Here is an 18,091-nt window from a genome sequence, read left to right as displayed (position 1 = left end):
CAGGCAGTCGCAGAAGAAGCTGTCGACGCCGTCGGAGCAGGAGCCTCCGTTGTGGCACGGATCTGGACCGGAAGAAAGGCAGAAAGCGTTCAGGTGGGCTTGATTGACAAAGCCAAAGCTAGCTAGCCTTCCGCATAGCAGGAATCATAGAGTTGGAAGAGACCTCGTGGGCCATCCAGTTTGTCAATATCTCCCTTCAATTGTGTTGCCCAGAATTGGACACATTGTAATTCCTGGCTTGACAGCAATGTGTGCGAAAAAGACCTTGGAGTCCTCGTGGGGAACAAGTTAAACATGAGCCAACAATGTGATGCGGCAGCTAAAAAAGCCAATGGGATTCTGGCCTGCATCAAGAGGGGAATAGCGTCCAGATCCAGGGAAGTCCTGCTCCCCCTTATTCTATTCTGCCTTGGTCAGACCACACCTGGAATCACACTGGGTCCAATTTTGGGCACCACAGTTGAAGGGAGATGTTGACAAGCTGGAAAGCGTCCAGAGGAAGAGGGCGACTAAAATGATGAAGGGTCCGGAGAACAAGCCCTATGAGGAGCGGCTTAAAGAGCTGGGCATGTTTAGCCTGCAGAAGAGAAGGCTGAGAGGAGACATGATGAGGGCCATGTACAAATACGTGAAGGGAAGTCATAGGGAGGAGGGAGGGAGCTTGTTTTTTAGACTAGGACACAGAACAATGGCTTCAAACTACAGGAAAGGAGATTCCACCTGAACATCAGGAAGAACTTCCTCACTGTGAGAAGGGCTGTTCACCAGTGGAACTCTCTGCCCCGGACTGTGGTGGAGGCTCCTTCTTTGGAGGCTTTTAAGCAGAGGCTGGATGGCCATCTGTCGGGGGGGCTTTGAATGCGATTTCCTGCTTCTTGGCAGAATGGGGTTGGACTGGATGGCCCATGAGGTCTCTTCCAACTCTACTATTCTATGATTCTATGATTCCAAGTGTAGTCTGAATAGAGGGGTAGCATGACTTAAAAAACTTAAAATCAGACTGACTAAGTTGGTTCACCAAATGCTCTGCTATCACTGGTTGAATTAATCTGCAGTGCCTTTCATGCTAACACTGCCCAACCAAGGATTCCTCCTGTCAGGACGCAGCCAGGCTTTGCAGCTGCAAGGCCATTCAGCTGCAAGGCCTGGGGGAATCCTTTGTTGGGAGGTGGGACATTCCACATACAGTAGAGTCTCACTTATCCAAGTTTAAAAAAACTCCAAAATCAGAACAGTAAATACCGTGTTTCCCCAAAAATAAGACAGTGTCTTATATTAATTTTTCTCCCAAAGATGCTCTAGGTCTTATTTTCAGGGGATGTCTTATTATTCCATGAAGAAAAATTCACATTTATTGTTGAACAAAAAAATGAACATTTATTATATACTGTACAGTAGTTGTCATCATAAACCAACATAACCAGACAAACTGTGAATCCTGTCAAGAATTTCTTGTTACTACCAATATTTCCATGTACAACACTTTATGTTATGTACATTTACTGATCCTGCAAGCTCTGGTGTTGTGTTCACTGGTATGCTTCCAAACAAAAACTTTTCTAGGTCTTACTTTCAGGGGAGGCCTTATATTTAGTAATTCAGCAAAACCTCTACTAGGTCTTATTTTCTGGGGATGTCTTATTTTAGGGGAAACAGGGTATTATGTTGTAATTACTGTATTTACGAATTTAGCACCAAAATATCATGATATATTGAAAACATTGACTGCAAAAATGGCTTGGATAATCCAGAAGCTTGGATAAGCGAGGCTTGGATGAGACTCTACTGTATTATCATTTCTTGTTACTACCTTTATTTCCATGTACAACCATCTATGGTATGTACATTTACCGATCCTGCATGCTTCCAAACAAAAACTTTGCTAGGTCTGACTTTCGGGGGAGGCCTTATATTTAGCAATTCAGCAAAACCTCTACTAGGTCTTATTTTCTGGGGATGTCTTATTTTAGGGGAAACAGGGTAAAGAGCAGCACTCTGAAAACAGAAGAATTCCAGACAGGAATCAATCAGGGGCAGCTAACGACTCTGGACAAAGGATTCCCCCCGGCCAGGATGTGAGGCTGGGAAGGCCATTTGATGCTAAAAAAAGGTGATTAATTACAACATTCACACGGGTCTCCAACAGACAAGAGTTCTTCTCTCACCCTGGACTCTCCACAGATATATATTTATTCCTTTCCTAGTTTATCCATGCCACACAGCCTCTGAGGATGCCTGCCATAGATGTGGGCGAAACGTCAGGAGACAATACTTCTGGAACATGGCCATACAGCCCGGAAAACATACAACAACCCTATAACCCAACATTCTCTGTTTGGGGAGGTCTTACTGGGCTGGCAGTCGTCGATGTCAATTTCGCAGCCTCGTCCGGCGAAACCAGGTTTGCAGACACACCGGTAGCCTCCATTCGTATTCTGGCAAGTGGCGCCGTTCCGACAGGGGCTCTTGACGCATTCATTGATGTCAATCTCGCAGGTTTGCCCTGAGAAGCATAGTGCAATAACAAATTGACTCCTAACATTCTCCGGAGCACCAAGCCAAAAAGGTTTTTCCCTCCCTGTATTTACTGCATTTTTACCCTGCTCTATCTCAACCTCAAAGGGGACTCAGAGTGGCAACAATTCAGTGCCACAATAAACATAAACACATAAAAATACAATATACTGTATATACTCAAGTATAAGCCTAGTTTTTCATCCCTTTATTTAAGACTGAAAAAGCCCCCCTCGGCTTACACTCAGGTGAGGGTCCTGGTTGGCTTATATTTGGGTCAGCTTATACTCGAGAATATATGGTACATTTATTATTTTTCTCTATTATTATTGGTATTATTACATGGATTATTTTTCTCTTATTATTGTTGCTACTACAGTAGAGTCTCGCTTATCCAACGTAAACGGGCCGGCAGAACGTTGGATAAGCGAATATGTTGGATAATAAGGAGAGATTAAGGAAAAGCCTATTAAACATCAAATTAGGTTATGATTTTACAAATTAAGCACCAAAACATCATGTTATACAACAAATTTGACAGAAAAAGTAGCTCAATACGCAGTAATGCTACATAGTAATTACTGTATTTACCAATTCAGCACCAAAATATCACGATATATTGAAAACATTGACTACAAAAATGCGTTGGATAATCCAGAACGTTGGATAAGCGAATATGTTGGATAATAAGGAGAGATTAAGGAAAAGCCTATTAAACATCAAATTAGGTTATGATTTTACAAATTAAGCACCAAAACATCATGTTATACAACAAATTTGACAGAAAAAGTAGCTCAATACGCAGTAATGCTACGTAGTAATTACTGTATTTACCAATTCAGCACCAAAATATCACGATATATTGAAAACATTGACTACAAAAATGCGTTGGATAATCCAGAACGTTGGATAAGCGAGTGTTGGATAAGTGAGACTCTACTGTATTACATTTATTTTACTTTTTATTATTATTATTATTACTATACTAATATTATAATATATTGTATATACATGTATATATATTATAATATATATTGTAATATATATATTACAATATATTATAACATATTGTATATACATGGGCTCAGGCTGTAGCGCAGGCTGGAGAGCAGCTGCAATGAATCACTGCAATGAATCACTCTGACGAGGAGGTCATGAGTTCGAGGCCCGCTCGGAGCCTATGTTTGTCTTGTCTTTGTTCTATGTTAAAAGGCATTGAATGTTTGCCTATATGTGTAATGTGATCTGCCCTGAGTCCCCTTCGGGGTGAGAAGGGCGGAATATAAATGCTATAAATAAATAAATGTAATATTAATAATAATATTTTGTAATACAATGTAATAATAATTATAATTCACTATTATAATTGTATATTTATATTACATGCAATATTACTAATAATATTGCAATATAGTGGTTTAATATAATATATTGTATGTATATATACTTGTAAACCGCCCTGAGTCCCCTTAGGGGTGAGAAGGGCGGGATATAAATGTCGCTAATAATAATAAATAAATAAATTATTATTAATAATACATTTATTATTTCACTCTGATATTATTATTATTATTATTATTTCATTTATTATATTAATCTATTTATTATTACATGTATTATTTTCCTGTATTTATTATTATTATTATTACATGTATTATTTTACTGTATTATTATTAAAAGGATACATAAGCACATTTACATTGAAGAAGATGAGAATAATGATTGGATCAGACTTGGACAGTCTTATCTTAAATTTGAGCTTGATGTAAATATTCAAAAACATTTAACCTACTGATGCCTCAATTAATGTAATTTTATTGGTATCTGTTTTTATTTCTGAAATTTCCCACCCTCGGCTTATACTGGAGTCAATGTTTTCCCAGTTCTTTTGTGGTAAAATTAGGTGCCTTGGTTTATATTCGGGTTGGCTTATACTTGGGTATATACGGTAGTTTTATTTCTGAAATTTCCCACCCTCGGCTTATACTGGAGTCAATTTTTCCCCAGTTCTTTCGTGGTAAAATTAGGTGCCTTGGTTTATATTCGGGTTGGCTTATACTCAGGTATATACGGTAGTTTTATTTCTGAAATTTCCCACCCTCGGCTTATACTGGAGTCAATGTTTTCCCAGTTCTTTTGTGGTAAAATTAGGTGCCTTGGTTTATATTCGGGTTGGCTTATACTCAGGTATATACGGTAGTTTTATTTCTGAAATTTCCCACCCTTGGCTTATACTGGAGTCAATGTTTCCCAGTTCTTTTGTGGTAAAATTAGGTGCCTTGGTTTATATTCGGGTTGGCTTATACTTGGGTATATACTGTAGTTTTATTTCTGAAATTTCCCACCCTTGGCTTATACTGGAGTCAATGTTTTCCCAGTTCTTTTGTGGTAAAATTAGGTGCCTTGGTTTATATTCGGGTTGGCTTATACTTGGGTATATACTGTAGTTTTATTTCTGAAATTTCCCACCCTTGGCTTATACTGGAGTCAATGTTTCCCAGTTCTTTTGTGGTAAAATTAGGTGCCTTGGTTTATATTCGGGTTGGCTTATACTTGGGTATATACTGTAGTTTTATTTCTGAAATTTCCCACCCTTGGCTTATACTGGAGTCAATGTTTTCCCAGTTCTTTTGTGGTAAAATTAGGTGCCTTGGTTTATATTCGGGTTGGCTTATACTTGGGTATATACTGTAGTTTTATTTCTGAAATTTCCCACCCTCGGCTTATACTGGAGTCAATGTTTCCCAGGTTTTTTGTGGTAAAATTAGGTGCCTTGGTTTATATTCGGGTCGGCTTATACTCAGGTATATATGGTAGTTTTATTTCTGAAATTTCCCACCCTTGGCTTATACTGGAGTCAATGTTTCCCAGTTCTTTTGTGGTAAAATTAGGTGCCTCGGTTTATATTCGGGTCGGCTTATACTCAGGTATATATGGTAGTTTTATTTCTGAAATTTCCCACCCTTGGCTTATACTGGAGTCAATGTTTCCCAGTTCTTTTGTGGTAAAATTAGGTGCCTCGGTTTATATTCGGGTTGGCTTATACTTGGGTATATACTGTAGTTTTATTTCTGAAATTTCCCACCCTTGGCTTATACTGGAGTCAATGTTTCCCAGTTCTTTTGTGGTAAAATTAGGTGCCTTGGTTTATATTCGGGTCGGCTTATACTTGGGTATATACTGTAGTTTTATTTCTGAAATTTCCCACCCTCGGCTTATACTGGAGTCAATGTTTCCCAGGTTTTTTGTGGTAAAATTAGGTGCCTTGGTTTATATTCGGGTCGGCTTATTCTCAGGTATATACGGTAGTTTTATTTCTGAAATTTCCCACCCTTGGCTTATACTGGAGTCAATGTTTCCCAGTTCTTTTGTGGTAAAATTAGGTGCCTCGGTTTATATTCGGGTCGGCTTATACTCAGGTATATATGGTAGTTTTATTTCTGAAATTTCCCACCCTTGGCTTATACTGGAGTCAATGTTTCCCAGTTCTTTTGTGGTAAAATTAGGTGCCTCGGTTTATATTCGGGTTGGCTTATACTCAGGTATATATGGTAGTTTTATTTCTGAAATTTCCCACCCTCGGCTTATACTGGAGTCAATGTTTTCCCAGTTCTTTTGTGGTAAAATTAGGTGCCTCGGTTTATATTCAGGTCGGCTTATACTCCAGTATATATGGTACATTATGCATTAAAAACCTTGGCCTGGAGTGATAGGAATTGCAATCCAACTGCATTCAGAGACACTTTTCGTTGCCTCTAGGATGCAATGATCAGTAAAGAAAGAGGGAAAGGTTTTGTTATGAACCGCAACGATCTGCCAGAAACCAGGTGTATCCTGCCGGAACCCGGAGCAGGTGAACGATTACCATTTCGGGCCATAAATCAATTTACGGGGGCGGGAAGTGGGGGTTTTATCTGCAACCCACAAGATGTGGATTTGTTTGAAAGTTTGGCACTGAATTCCCCCCCCCCCCCACTATGTCCTACAGTTCATTACTGTGTAGATTCCTCTTTTGCTGCTCTATGGGGTTCATCACAAACATCACTGTCGACAGGTTTTCTTGTCTTAAGAAACCTATCCATTTTGGTCACCCTTATTGCAACTCAATCAATTAATTGGGCAAATGATAAAAGTGATAACAGTGTCCAGTATTTTTCACGCAACACCCCAGAACAGGGGTCCCCCAACTAAGGCCCGGGGGCCGGATGCGGCCCATCGAAGCTATTTATCCAGCCCCCATGGCACAAGGGTAGAAGGGGGTTGGACTAAATGACCCAAGGGGTCTCTTCTTCGCTTACTACCCTTACTATTATTGTTATTATTATTATATTGTATGACACAGCAAACAAGATAGATATGCTGGATTTCGTATCACAAAATCACATTATTATTATTATTATTAACATTGAGGCTGGATGGCCATCTGCCAGGGGTGCTTTGCTTGTGCTTTCAGTGCACAAAGGCAAAAGGGGATTGGACTAAATAGCCCAAGGGGTCTCTTCCAACCCTCTTTATTATTATTATTATTATTATTATTATTATTATTATTATTATTAATAATAACATTGAGGCTGGGTGGCCATCTGTCAGGGGTGCTTTGCTTGTGCTTTCAGTGCACAAAGGCAAAAGGGGATTGGACTCAATGGCCCAAGGGGTCTCTTCCAACCCTCTTTATTATTATTATTGTTATTGTTATTTATTATTATTATTATTATTGACACAACGACGTTGTATGACACAGCAAACAAGATAGATATGCTGGGTTTCGTATCACAAAACCACAAGTCGAACACTTTCCAAGTGTCTAGGACTGTGTGATGTATTTTCGGATGATGCGTGCAGATCCCAGCAGGGTGGCCTTTTGCAGTTGGCAGTTCGTAATTTTGTCAATGCCTATTGTTTCCAAATGCCGGCTGAGATTATTATTATTATTATTATTATTATTATTATTATTATTATTATTCGGTGGCCAACTATAGTCCAGCCCTCCAACGGTCTGAAGGATCGTGAACTGGCCCCCCGTTTCAAAAGTTTGGGGACCCCTGCCCCGGAAGAAGGATCTTACCTTGCCAGCCGGAAGGGCAGGCGCACAGGAAGCTTTCGTAGTCCTCGGACTCGCGGCACTCCCCGCCGTTCTTACAAGGCCCGTCGGCACAAGGGGCCAAAACCTCCCTGCAGGTGGGCCCTACGGTCAAAACAAGACAACAAGTGAAGAGACGTTGTTTATGCAGTATGACACAGCAAACGAGATCTATATTATTATTATTATTATTATTATTATTATTATTATTATTATTATTATTATCATGACAAAGACATACTGTAGTATGACACAGCAAACGAGATCTATATTATTATTATTATTATTATTATTATTATTATCATGACAAAGACATACTGTAGTATGACACAGCAAACGAGATCTATATTACTATTATTATTATTATCATGACAAAGACATACTGTAGTATGACACAGCAAACGAGATCTATATTATTATTATTATTATTATTATTATTATTATTATTATTATCATGACAAAGACATACTGTAGTATGACACAGCAAACAAGATCTATGTGCTGGATTTCGTATCACAAAATCACAAGTCAAACACTTCCCAAGTGTGATGTATTATAATAATAATAATTATTATTATTATTATTGACACAGCAAACGAGATCGATATGCTGGATTTCGTATCACAAAATCACAAGTCAAACACTTCCCAAGTGTGATGTATTATAATAATAATAATAATTATTATTATTATTGACACAGCAAACGAGATCGATATGCTGGATTTCGTATCACAAAATCACAAGTCGAACACTTCCCAAGCGTTTAGGACTGTGTGATGTATTATTATTATTATTATTATTATTATTATTATTATTATTTTGTAGGACACAGCAAACGAGATAGATATGCTGGATTTCGTATCACAAAATCACAAGTCGAACACTTCCCAAGTGTCTAGGACTGTGTGATGTATTTTCGGATGATGCGCGCAGATCCCAGCAGGGTGGCCTTTTGCAGTTGGCAGATCGTAATTTTGTCAATGTCTATTGTTTCCAAATGCCGCCTGAGATCTTTTGGCACGGCACCCAGTGTGCCCATCACCACCGGGACCACCTGCACTTTATTATTATTATTATTATTATTATTATTATTATTATTATTATTATTATTATTGTTATTGACACAGCAAACAAGATCTATATGCTGGATTTCGTATCACAAAATCACAAGTCGAACACTTCCCAAGTGTTTAGGATTCTGTGATTTATTATTATTATTATTATTATTAACACAGCAAACGAGATTTTAGAGATTATATTGTTCTGAGTCTACACTGTCATATAATCCAGTTCAAATCATATAATCTGTATTTTATAGGCAGTGTGGAAGAGGCCTGAGTGAAGAGGCCCTGAGCTCCGTTGTGGCTGATGGGGTTGCTAGGAGACGAAGTGGGCGGGGTCTACCCTTCTAACTGGCAGCTAGGGGAAAAAACGGCTTTTCCTGGTCCTCTAATTTGGACTTTATTTTTCTAGGTTTGTTTGTTTGAAAGACATATTTTGGAGAACTGTGGCCAAATTTGGTGTGATTTGGTTCAGTGGTTTTGTTGTTTACTCCACAGTAAAACACACATTACATTTTTATTTATATATATATATATATATATATATATATATATATATATATATATATATACACACACACACACACACACACACACACACACACACACACATATACATACTAGCTGTGCCTGGCCACGCGCTGCTGTGGCGTTGTCTGGTGGTGTTGGTGAGAAATTGTTGAGGTAGTGGTGGTATTGAAAGTCTGTTGTATGGTTGTCTTTATGTTTAGTATGCACACTGAAGTGGATTATATGAAAGTGTGGAGTCAAGATAATCCAGTTCAAAGCAGATAATATAAAATTACAAATGGGTGATATAGCTGTGTGGAAGGGCCTTGAGTCTACACTGCCATATAATCCAGTTAAAATCTGATAATCTGTGGAAGAGGCCTAAGTGAGGCCTAACTCTGCCTGTCCCCTGGTTAAAATCTGATAATCTGTGGAAGAGGCCTAAGTGAGGCCTAACTCTGCCTGTCCCCTGGTTAAAATCTGATAATCTGTGGAAGAGGCCTAAGTGAGGCCTAACTCTGCCTGTCCCCTGGTTAAAATCTGATAATCCGTGGAAGAGGCCTAAGTGAGGCCTAACTCTGCCTGTCCCCTGGTTAAAATCTGATAATCTGTGGAAGAGGCCTAAGTGAGGCCTAACTCTGCCTGTCCCCTGGTTAAAATCTGATAATCTGTGGAAGAGGCCTAAGTGAGGCCTAACTCTGCCTGTCCCCTGGTTAAAATCTGATAATCTGTGGAAGAGGCCTAAGTGAGGCCTAACTCTGCCTGTCCCCTGGTTAAAATCTGATAATCTGTGGAAGAGGCCTAAGTGAGGCCTAACTCTGCCTGTCCCCTGGGCTGAGTGGGTTGCTAGGAGACCAAGTGGGCGGAGCTTAGCCTTCTAACTGGCAGCAATTGGATAAAAACAATTATTGCTCTCCCTCTAATTAGGACTTTATTTTTCTTTTCTTTTTGTTGTATCAACCTAGAGGCGTGGATGATGGGTTGTGTTGTCAAATTTCGAGGTTGGGGGGGCCTGTAGTTTTGTTGTTTTGTGGGTCGCTGTGATGCCATCACTCATTTATACATATAATGTTTATGTGTATGTATATGTTTATTGTTTATTTCTATCCTGCTTTCCTCTCTTAAAGGAGACCCGGAACGGCTCCTTTGTGGACCAGGACCATCTTTGCAAAGGCAAAGTTACTCCAAAAGGCAGGAATAGCGTGACCGCTTTACTTCCAAAGAACGACGGGACTGAGCGACAGAGAGAGACAGAAGAAGGCGAAGAAAACACGTCCGAAAAGAGGAAAGAGTGGTGAGACGCCTCTTCCTCCCCTCCTGGCCTTGTTTCCTGTTGACAAAGGCAGCCTCTTATCTTCCTCTTGTCAGCCAGTTATCATCGAAAAGTCACGGCTTCCTCCCATTGTGCACAATGTTGTCGGTTTTTTTGTGCTGGGAAAAGGAAGCCGGAAGCCGACCGAGAGGAATCGGCTCAGCAGAAATCCTACAAGACTGTTTTGTGTGTGTGTGTGTGGGGGGGGGGGGGGGGAGGACCTCTTTTTCCAAAAAAGAGATGCAAATGGGCCCAAAACTAGGTAGCTGCAGGGGAGGAAAAACTGCGAGAAGAACTCCTTCCCCACTGAGAACATAGAAAATCATTCTTTCTAAAGAGTTGAGAAAAGCGTTTTTCTCAATACTTAGGCCTTTCCGGTTGCGATCAAAAATGTGTATTTTTGTCAATACAGTAGAGTCTCACTTATCCAACATAAACGGGCCAGCAGAATGTTGGATAAGCGAATATGTTGGATAATAAGGAGATATTAAGGAGAAGCCTATTAAACATCAAATTAGGTTATGATTTTACAAATTAAGCACCAAAACATCATGTTGTACGACAAATTTGACAGAAAAAGTAGTTCAATATGCAGTAATGCTATGTAGTAATTACTATATTTACGAATTTAGCACCAAAATATCACGATGTATTGAAAACATTGACTACAAAAATGCGTTGGATAATCCAGAACGTTGGATAAGCGAGTGTTGGATAAGTGAGACTCTACTGTACACATTTCTCATGGCAAGGCCATTAAAAGAATGGGTTATGCATGAAACATACTTGTTTTGCAGCAACTTTAATGCAATCTAGAAATGGTGACTGGTGACGATACTATCAGCTTCTTTAATATGATCGAGAAACTGTTCCTAATTATTTACCAGCAATTTTAATACAATCTAGAAATGGTTTAGTGTTTAGGACTGTGTGATGTATTACTGTATTATTATTATTATTATTATTATTATTATTATTATTATTATTATTATTATTATTATAATATTTCTTTCTACCCTGCCTTTCTTCCCATAGGGACTCAAAGAAGCTTACATTATTATTGTTGTTGTTGTTGTTGTTGTTAATATATTTATTTCTACCCTGCCTTTCTTCTCATAGGGACTCAAAGAAGCTTACATTATTATTGTTGTTGTTGTTGTTGTTGTTGTTATTATTAATAATATATTTCTTTCCCCCCTGCTTTTCTTTCCATAGGGACTCAAAGACGCTTACATTATTGTTGTTGTTGTTATTATTATTAATATATTTATTTCTACCCTGCCTTTCTTCCCATAGGGACTCAAAGAAGCTTACATTATTGTTGTTGTTATTATTATTAATAATAATATATTTATTTCTACCCTGCCTTTCTTCCCATAGGGACTCAAAGAAGCTTACATTATTGTTGTTGTTATTATTATTATTAATAATATATTTATTTCTACCCTGCCTTTCTTCCCATAGGGACTCAAAGAAGCTTACATTATTGTTGTTGTTATTATTATTAATAATAATATATTTATTTCTACCCTGCCTTTCTTCCCATAGGGACTCAAAGAAGCTTACATTATTGTTGTTGTTGTTGTTGTTGTTGTTGTTATCATTATTATTGTTGTTGTTGTAGCTTACAGCGGAGTGTCAAACTGCAGTGCAGACGCACCCAAAGTGTCAATAAATGTGGCTTCCTTAAAACCAATTAAAATAAAATAAAATAAAATAAATGTGGATGTTAATTTACTCTATCTTATAAGGTAAAACTTCAATTAAAAAAAAGCTACGGAAAAAAAATAAAAAATAAATGTGGCTTCCTTGGCTCGAAAAGGAAGGGAAAAGGGCAGGTAAAAAGACCACACTTGTGAAGGATACACCTGTGTACGTATTTTTGTGTGAAAGAGAAAAAAAAAAGATTGCTTCTGTGGCATTGGGTCTCTAGAAACCGCCAGCAACCGTTCCCTACAGTTTCAAGAAGGAGCAGGAAACTTTGGGGCTTCTTGTTCCTTCCTCTAAAATCTCTCTTCCAGGCCTTTGATTCTTTGACTCTGGATGGACGTGGCAATGCTTTGAATGCAAAATATGGCGGATCCCACCACTTACCAGTATAAGGAGGTAGGCAATTGCACTGGTAGCGGGCCACGTCGTCGATGCAGGTGCCGTGGTTGAGGCATGGGTTCGAAGCACATTCGTTGATGTTGGTTTGACAGTTGGTTCCTGGGGAAAAGAGGATGCTTTTAGAGGTTGGCTGCAATGGAGTGCAGTTCGGAAGAGACTCCCAAAGGCCATCCAGTCCAAACCCCTTCTTTCCACCAGGCAGGAAAAGTACAAACAAAGCCCTCCTGACAGATGGCCATCTAGCCTCTGTTTCAAAGCGTCCACTGGACACCAAGGCAGAGAGTTCCACCGTTGAACACCTCTTCTTACAGTCAGGAAATTAATGTTACATATCAAATGGTTTCATATACTCAAATCTGATGAAATATGCCCTCTCCAGGCATTTTCTATGTCCTCCAGCACCACTCTATGCTAAATATTATTATTATTATTATTATTTTATTGTATGACACAGCAAACAAGATAGATATGCTGGATTTCGTATTATTATTATTATTATTATTATTATTATTATTATTATTATTATTATCCTCCTTCTCATTATTTCTGAGTCACATGTCCTTCATTTCACCAACCCTTCATTTTCTATGTCCTTTTCCAAATATTGTAATGCCATTCCCAGAATATTATTATTATTATTATTATTATTATTATTATTATTATTATTACTACTACTACGTATTATTATTTTCCTAGGCTGCATATCCCTCAGTTCAATAGCCCACCATTTCCTATATCCTTTTTCAAACATGAAAATGCCATTTCCAGCATATTATTATTATTATTATTATTGACACAAAGACAAAGTTGTTGTTATTGTTATTGTTATTATTATTATTATTATTATTATTATTATTATTATTATTACAGTAGAATCTCGCTTATTCAACATAAACGGGCCGGCAGAACGTTGGATAAGCGAATACCTTGGATAATAAGGAGAGATTAACATCAAATTAGGTTATGATTTTATAAATTAAGCACCAAAACATCATGTTATATAACAAATTTGACAGAAAAAGTAGTTCAATACGCAGTAATGCTATGTAGTAACTACTGTATTTATGAATTTAGCACCAAAATATCATGATATATTGAAAACATTGACTACAAAAATGCCTTGGATAATCCAGAACCTTGGATAAGTGAGTCTTGGATAAGTGAGACGCTACTGTATTATTATTATTATTATTATTATTATTATTATTATTATTATTATTATTACGTATTATTATTTTCCTGGGTTGCATATCCTTCAGTTCAATAGCCCACCATTTCCTATATCCTTTTCCAAACATGGAAATGCCATTTCCAGCATATTATTATTATCATCATCATCATCATCATCATCATCATCATCATCATCATCATCATCATCATCCTGGGCTGCATATCCTTCAGTTCAATAGCCCACCATTTCCTATATCCTTTTCCAAACATGGAAATGCCATTTCCAGCATATTATTATTATCATCATCATCATCATCATCATCATCATCATCATCATCATCATCATCCTGGGCTGCATATCCTTCCGTTCAATAGGCCACCATTTCCTATATCCTTTTCCAAACATGGAAATGCCATTTCCAGGATATTATTATCATCGTCATCATCATCATCATCATCATCATCATCATCATCATCATCATCATCATCATCATCATCATCATCCTGGGCTGCATATCCTTCCGTTCAATAGGCCACCATTTCCTATATCCTTTTCCAAACATGGAAATGCCATTTCCAGGATATTATTATCATCGTCATCGTCATCGTCATCGTCATCATCATCATCATCATCATCATCATCATCATCATCATCATCATCATCATCATCATCATCATCATCATCATCATCATCATCATCCTGGGCTGCATATCCTTCCGTTCAATAGCCCACCATTTCCTATATCCTTTTCCAAACATGGAAATGCCATTTCCAGGATATTATTATCATCGTCATCATCATCATCATCATCATCATCATCATCATCCTCCTCCTCCTCCTCCTGGGCTGCATATCCTTCCGTTCAATAGCCCAGCATTTCCTATATCCTTTTCCAAACACGGAAATGCCATTTCCAGCATATTATTATTATTATATTGTTATTATTATCATTATTATTATTGACACAAAGACAAAGTTGTTGTTGTTGTTATTATTCCTAGGCCGCATGTAGATGCACCCTGAGGATAAAAGAAAGCCCCCTTTGGATCCAAGTAATCTCTTACCGCTGAATCCTTCCCGACAGGTACAGATGTAGCCGCTGGTCATGTCCTTGCAGGCGCCGCCGTTCATGCAGGGGTTGGACTCGCACTCGTTGTTGTTGACGTCGCAGTTGGTGCCGCTCCAGCCGGAGTCGCAATCGCATTTGTACCTTTTTGGGTCAAGAAACAGAAGTATCTTACATTTTTTGTGGTAAATTTAGGTGCCTCGGCTTATATTCGGGTCGGCTTATACTAGAGCAGGGGTCCCCAAACTAAGGCCCGGGGGCCGGATGCGGCCCTCCAAGGTCATTTACCTGGCCCCTGCCCTCAGTTTTATAGTATTTTTATATCAGTTTTAATAATATAATATATTGTATATACATATAATATTGATAATAATCTTATGTTATACAATATAATACTAATAGTAATACCATATAATAATATTAATTATATGGTATATATTACATATTATATAATAGTATAGTGGTATAGTTCAATATTGTAATATATAATGCTAATATTGTGTTATGCTAATAATATAATATATTGTATGTACATACAGCTGCTCTGAGTCCCTTTCGGGATGAGAAGGGTGGGATATAAATGTAGTAAATAAATGCAGTAAATAAATAATTAATTTTAGACTTAGGCTTGGCCAAAGTCTGACATGACTTGAAGGCACACAACAACAACAACAACAACAACAACAACAATCCTAATTAACTTGGCTATCTCATTGGCCAGTAGTAGGGCCACACTTTCCATTGAAATCCTAATAGGTTTATGGTGGTTAAAATTGTTTTCATTTTTAAATATTGTATTCTTTCATTGTTGTTGTTCCACTACAAATAAGACATGTGCAGTATGCATAGGAATTTGTTTGTATTTTTTTTCAAATGATAATTCGGCCCCTCAACAGTCTGAAGGATTGTGGACCGGCCCTCTGCTTTAAAAGTTTGGGGACCCCTGTACTAGAGTGTATATAATAATAATAATAATAATAATAATAATAATAATAATAATTTTATTTTTGTACCCCGCCTCCATCTCCCCGAAGGGACTCGGAGCGGCTTACATGGGGACGAGCCCAATCAAGATGGTTAAAATATAAAATATGAACATACTATGTACATACATGGTACACAGAAGTGCATCAACAATAACATCAGTATCAGAAGGCCATTTGGGAGGGGGATAATGGTTTTTGTCTAGGGTAACCCTTACAGTACCTATTCATCTACTCACATTTGCATGTTTTCGAACTGCTAGGTTGGCAGAAGCTGGGGCTAACTGCGGGAGCTCACCCTGCTCCCCAGATTCGAACCACCGACCTCCCAGTCAGCAAGTTCAGCAGCTCAGTGGTTTAACCTGCTGCACCACTCCATAATGGAACAGTACATTGTGTTATATGAATATACACACACAGATTATTAGTATTATAGATACTTATAGATTATTAGTATTATTGTTATTTTACGTATCTACAGGTAAATATATGGTAAATAATAATAATAATATATGGTAAATAATAATAATAATCATCATCATCATCACACAGTCCTAGACACTTGGGAAGTGTTCGACTTGTGATTTTATGATATGAAATCCAGCATATCTATCTCGTTTGCTGTGTCATAATAATAATAATAATAATAATAATAATAATAATAATAATAATACATCACACAGTCCTAGACACTTGGGAAGTGTTCGACTTGTGATTTTATGATATGAAATCCAGCATGTCTATCTTGTTTGCTGTGTCATAATAATAATAATAATAATAATAATAATAATAATAATAATACATCACATAGTCCTAGACACTTGGGAAGTGTTCGACTTGTGATTTTATGATATGAAATCCAGCATGTCTATCTCGTTTGCTGTGTCATCATAATAATAATAATAATAATAATAATAATAATAATAATAATAATAATAATAATAATACATCACACAGTCCTAGACACTTGGGAAGTGTTCGACTTGTGATTTTATGATATGAAATCCAGCATGTCTATCTTGTTTGCTGTGTCATAATAATAATAATAATAATAATAATAATAATAATAATAATAATAATAATAATACATCACACAGTCCTAGACACTTGGGAAGTGTTCGACTTGTGATTTTATGATATGAAATCCAGCATGTCTATCTTGTTTGCTGTGTCATAATAATAATAATAATAATAATAATAATAATAATACATCACACAGTCCTAGACACTTGGGAAGTGTTCGACTTGTGATTTTATGATATGAAATCCAGCATGTCTATCTTGTTTGCTGTGTCATAATAATAATAATAATAATAATAATAATAATAATAATAATAATACATCACACAGTCCTAGACACTTGGGAAGTGTTCGACTTGTGATTTTATGATATGAAATCCAGCATGTCTATCTTGTTTGCTGTGTCATAATAATAATAATAATAATAATAATAATAATACATCACATAGTCCTAGACACTTGGGAAGTGTTCGACTTGTGATTTTATGATATGAAATCCAGCATGTCTATCTCGTTTGCTGTGTCATAATAATAATAATAATAATAATAATAATAATAATAATAATAATAATACATCACACAGTCCTAGACACTTGGGAAGTGTTCGACTTGTGATTTTATGATATGAAATCCAGCATGTCTATCTCGTTTGCTGTGTCATCATAATAATAATAATAATAATAATAATAATAATAATAATAATAATAATAATAATACATCACACAGTCCTAGACACTTGGGAAGTGTTCGACTTGTGATTTTATGATATGAAATCCAGCATGTCTATCTTGTTTGCTGTGTCATAATAATAATAATAATAATAATAATAATAATAATAATAATAATACATCACACAGTCCTAGACACTTGGGAAGTGTTCGACTTGTGATTTTATGATATGAAATCCAGCATGTCTATCTTGTTTGCTGTGTCATAATAATAATAATAATAATAATAATAATAATAATAATACATCACACAGTCCTAGACACTTGGGAAGTGTTCGACTTGTGATTTTATGATATGAAATCCAGCATGTCTATCTTGTTTGCTGTGTCATAATAATAATAATAATAATAATAATAATAATAATAATAATAATAATACATCACACAGTCCTAGACACTTGGGAATTGTTCGACTTGTGATTTTGTGATATGAAATCCAGCATATCTATCTCGTTTGCTGTGTCATAATAATAATAATAATAATAATAATAATAATAATAATAATAATAATACATCACACAGTCCTAGACACTTGGG

At 36.9% G+C, this 18,091-nt stretch overlaps 1 protein-coding gene across 1 annotated transcript in view; it reads right to left on the bottom strand.

The window, feature by feature from the left end:
- notch1 (notch receptor 1) overlaps positions 1-18,091 on the bottom strand; it is a 141,947-nt gene that overhangs the window by 41,305 nt on the left and 82,551 nt on the right. Inside the window, exons 14-18 of the mRNA XM_062960253.1 lie at positions 14,822-14,967; positions 12,572-12,685; positions 7,580-7,699; positions 2,351-2,503; positions 1-62 (exon numbers count right to left, since the gene is read on the bottom strand). The exon at positions 1-62 is cut by the window's left edge and continues 167 nt beyond it. Of these exons, the coding sequence (XP_062816323.1) occupies positions 1-62; positions 2,351-2,503; positions 7,580-7,699; positions 12,572-12,685; positions 14,822-14,967 (595 nt within the window). The remainder of the gene's footprint in view (positions 63-2,350; positions 2,504-7,579; positions 7,700-12,571; positions 12,686-14,821; positions 14,968-18,091) is intronic.

This window comes from Anolis carolinensis, unplaced genomic scaffold, assembly GCF_035594765.1.
Source record: "Anolis carolinensis isolate JA03-04 unplaced genomic scaffold, rAnoCar3.1.pri scaffold_7, whole genome shotgun sequence".
In the NCBI taxonomy this organism is placed as follows: Eukaryota; Metazoa; Chordata; class Lepidosauria; order Squamata; family Dactyloidae; genus Anolis; species Anolis carolinensis.
Note: the sequence above shows the minus strand (reverse complement) of the source record. Positions and strands in the feature narration are given on the sequence as shown.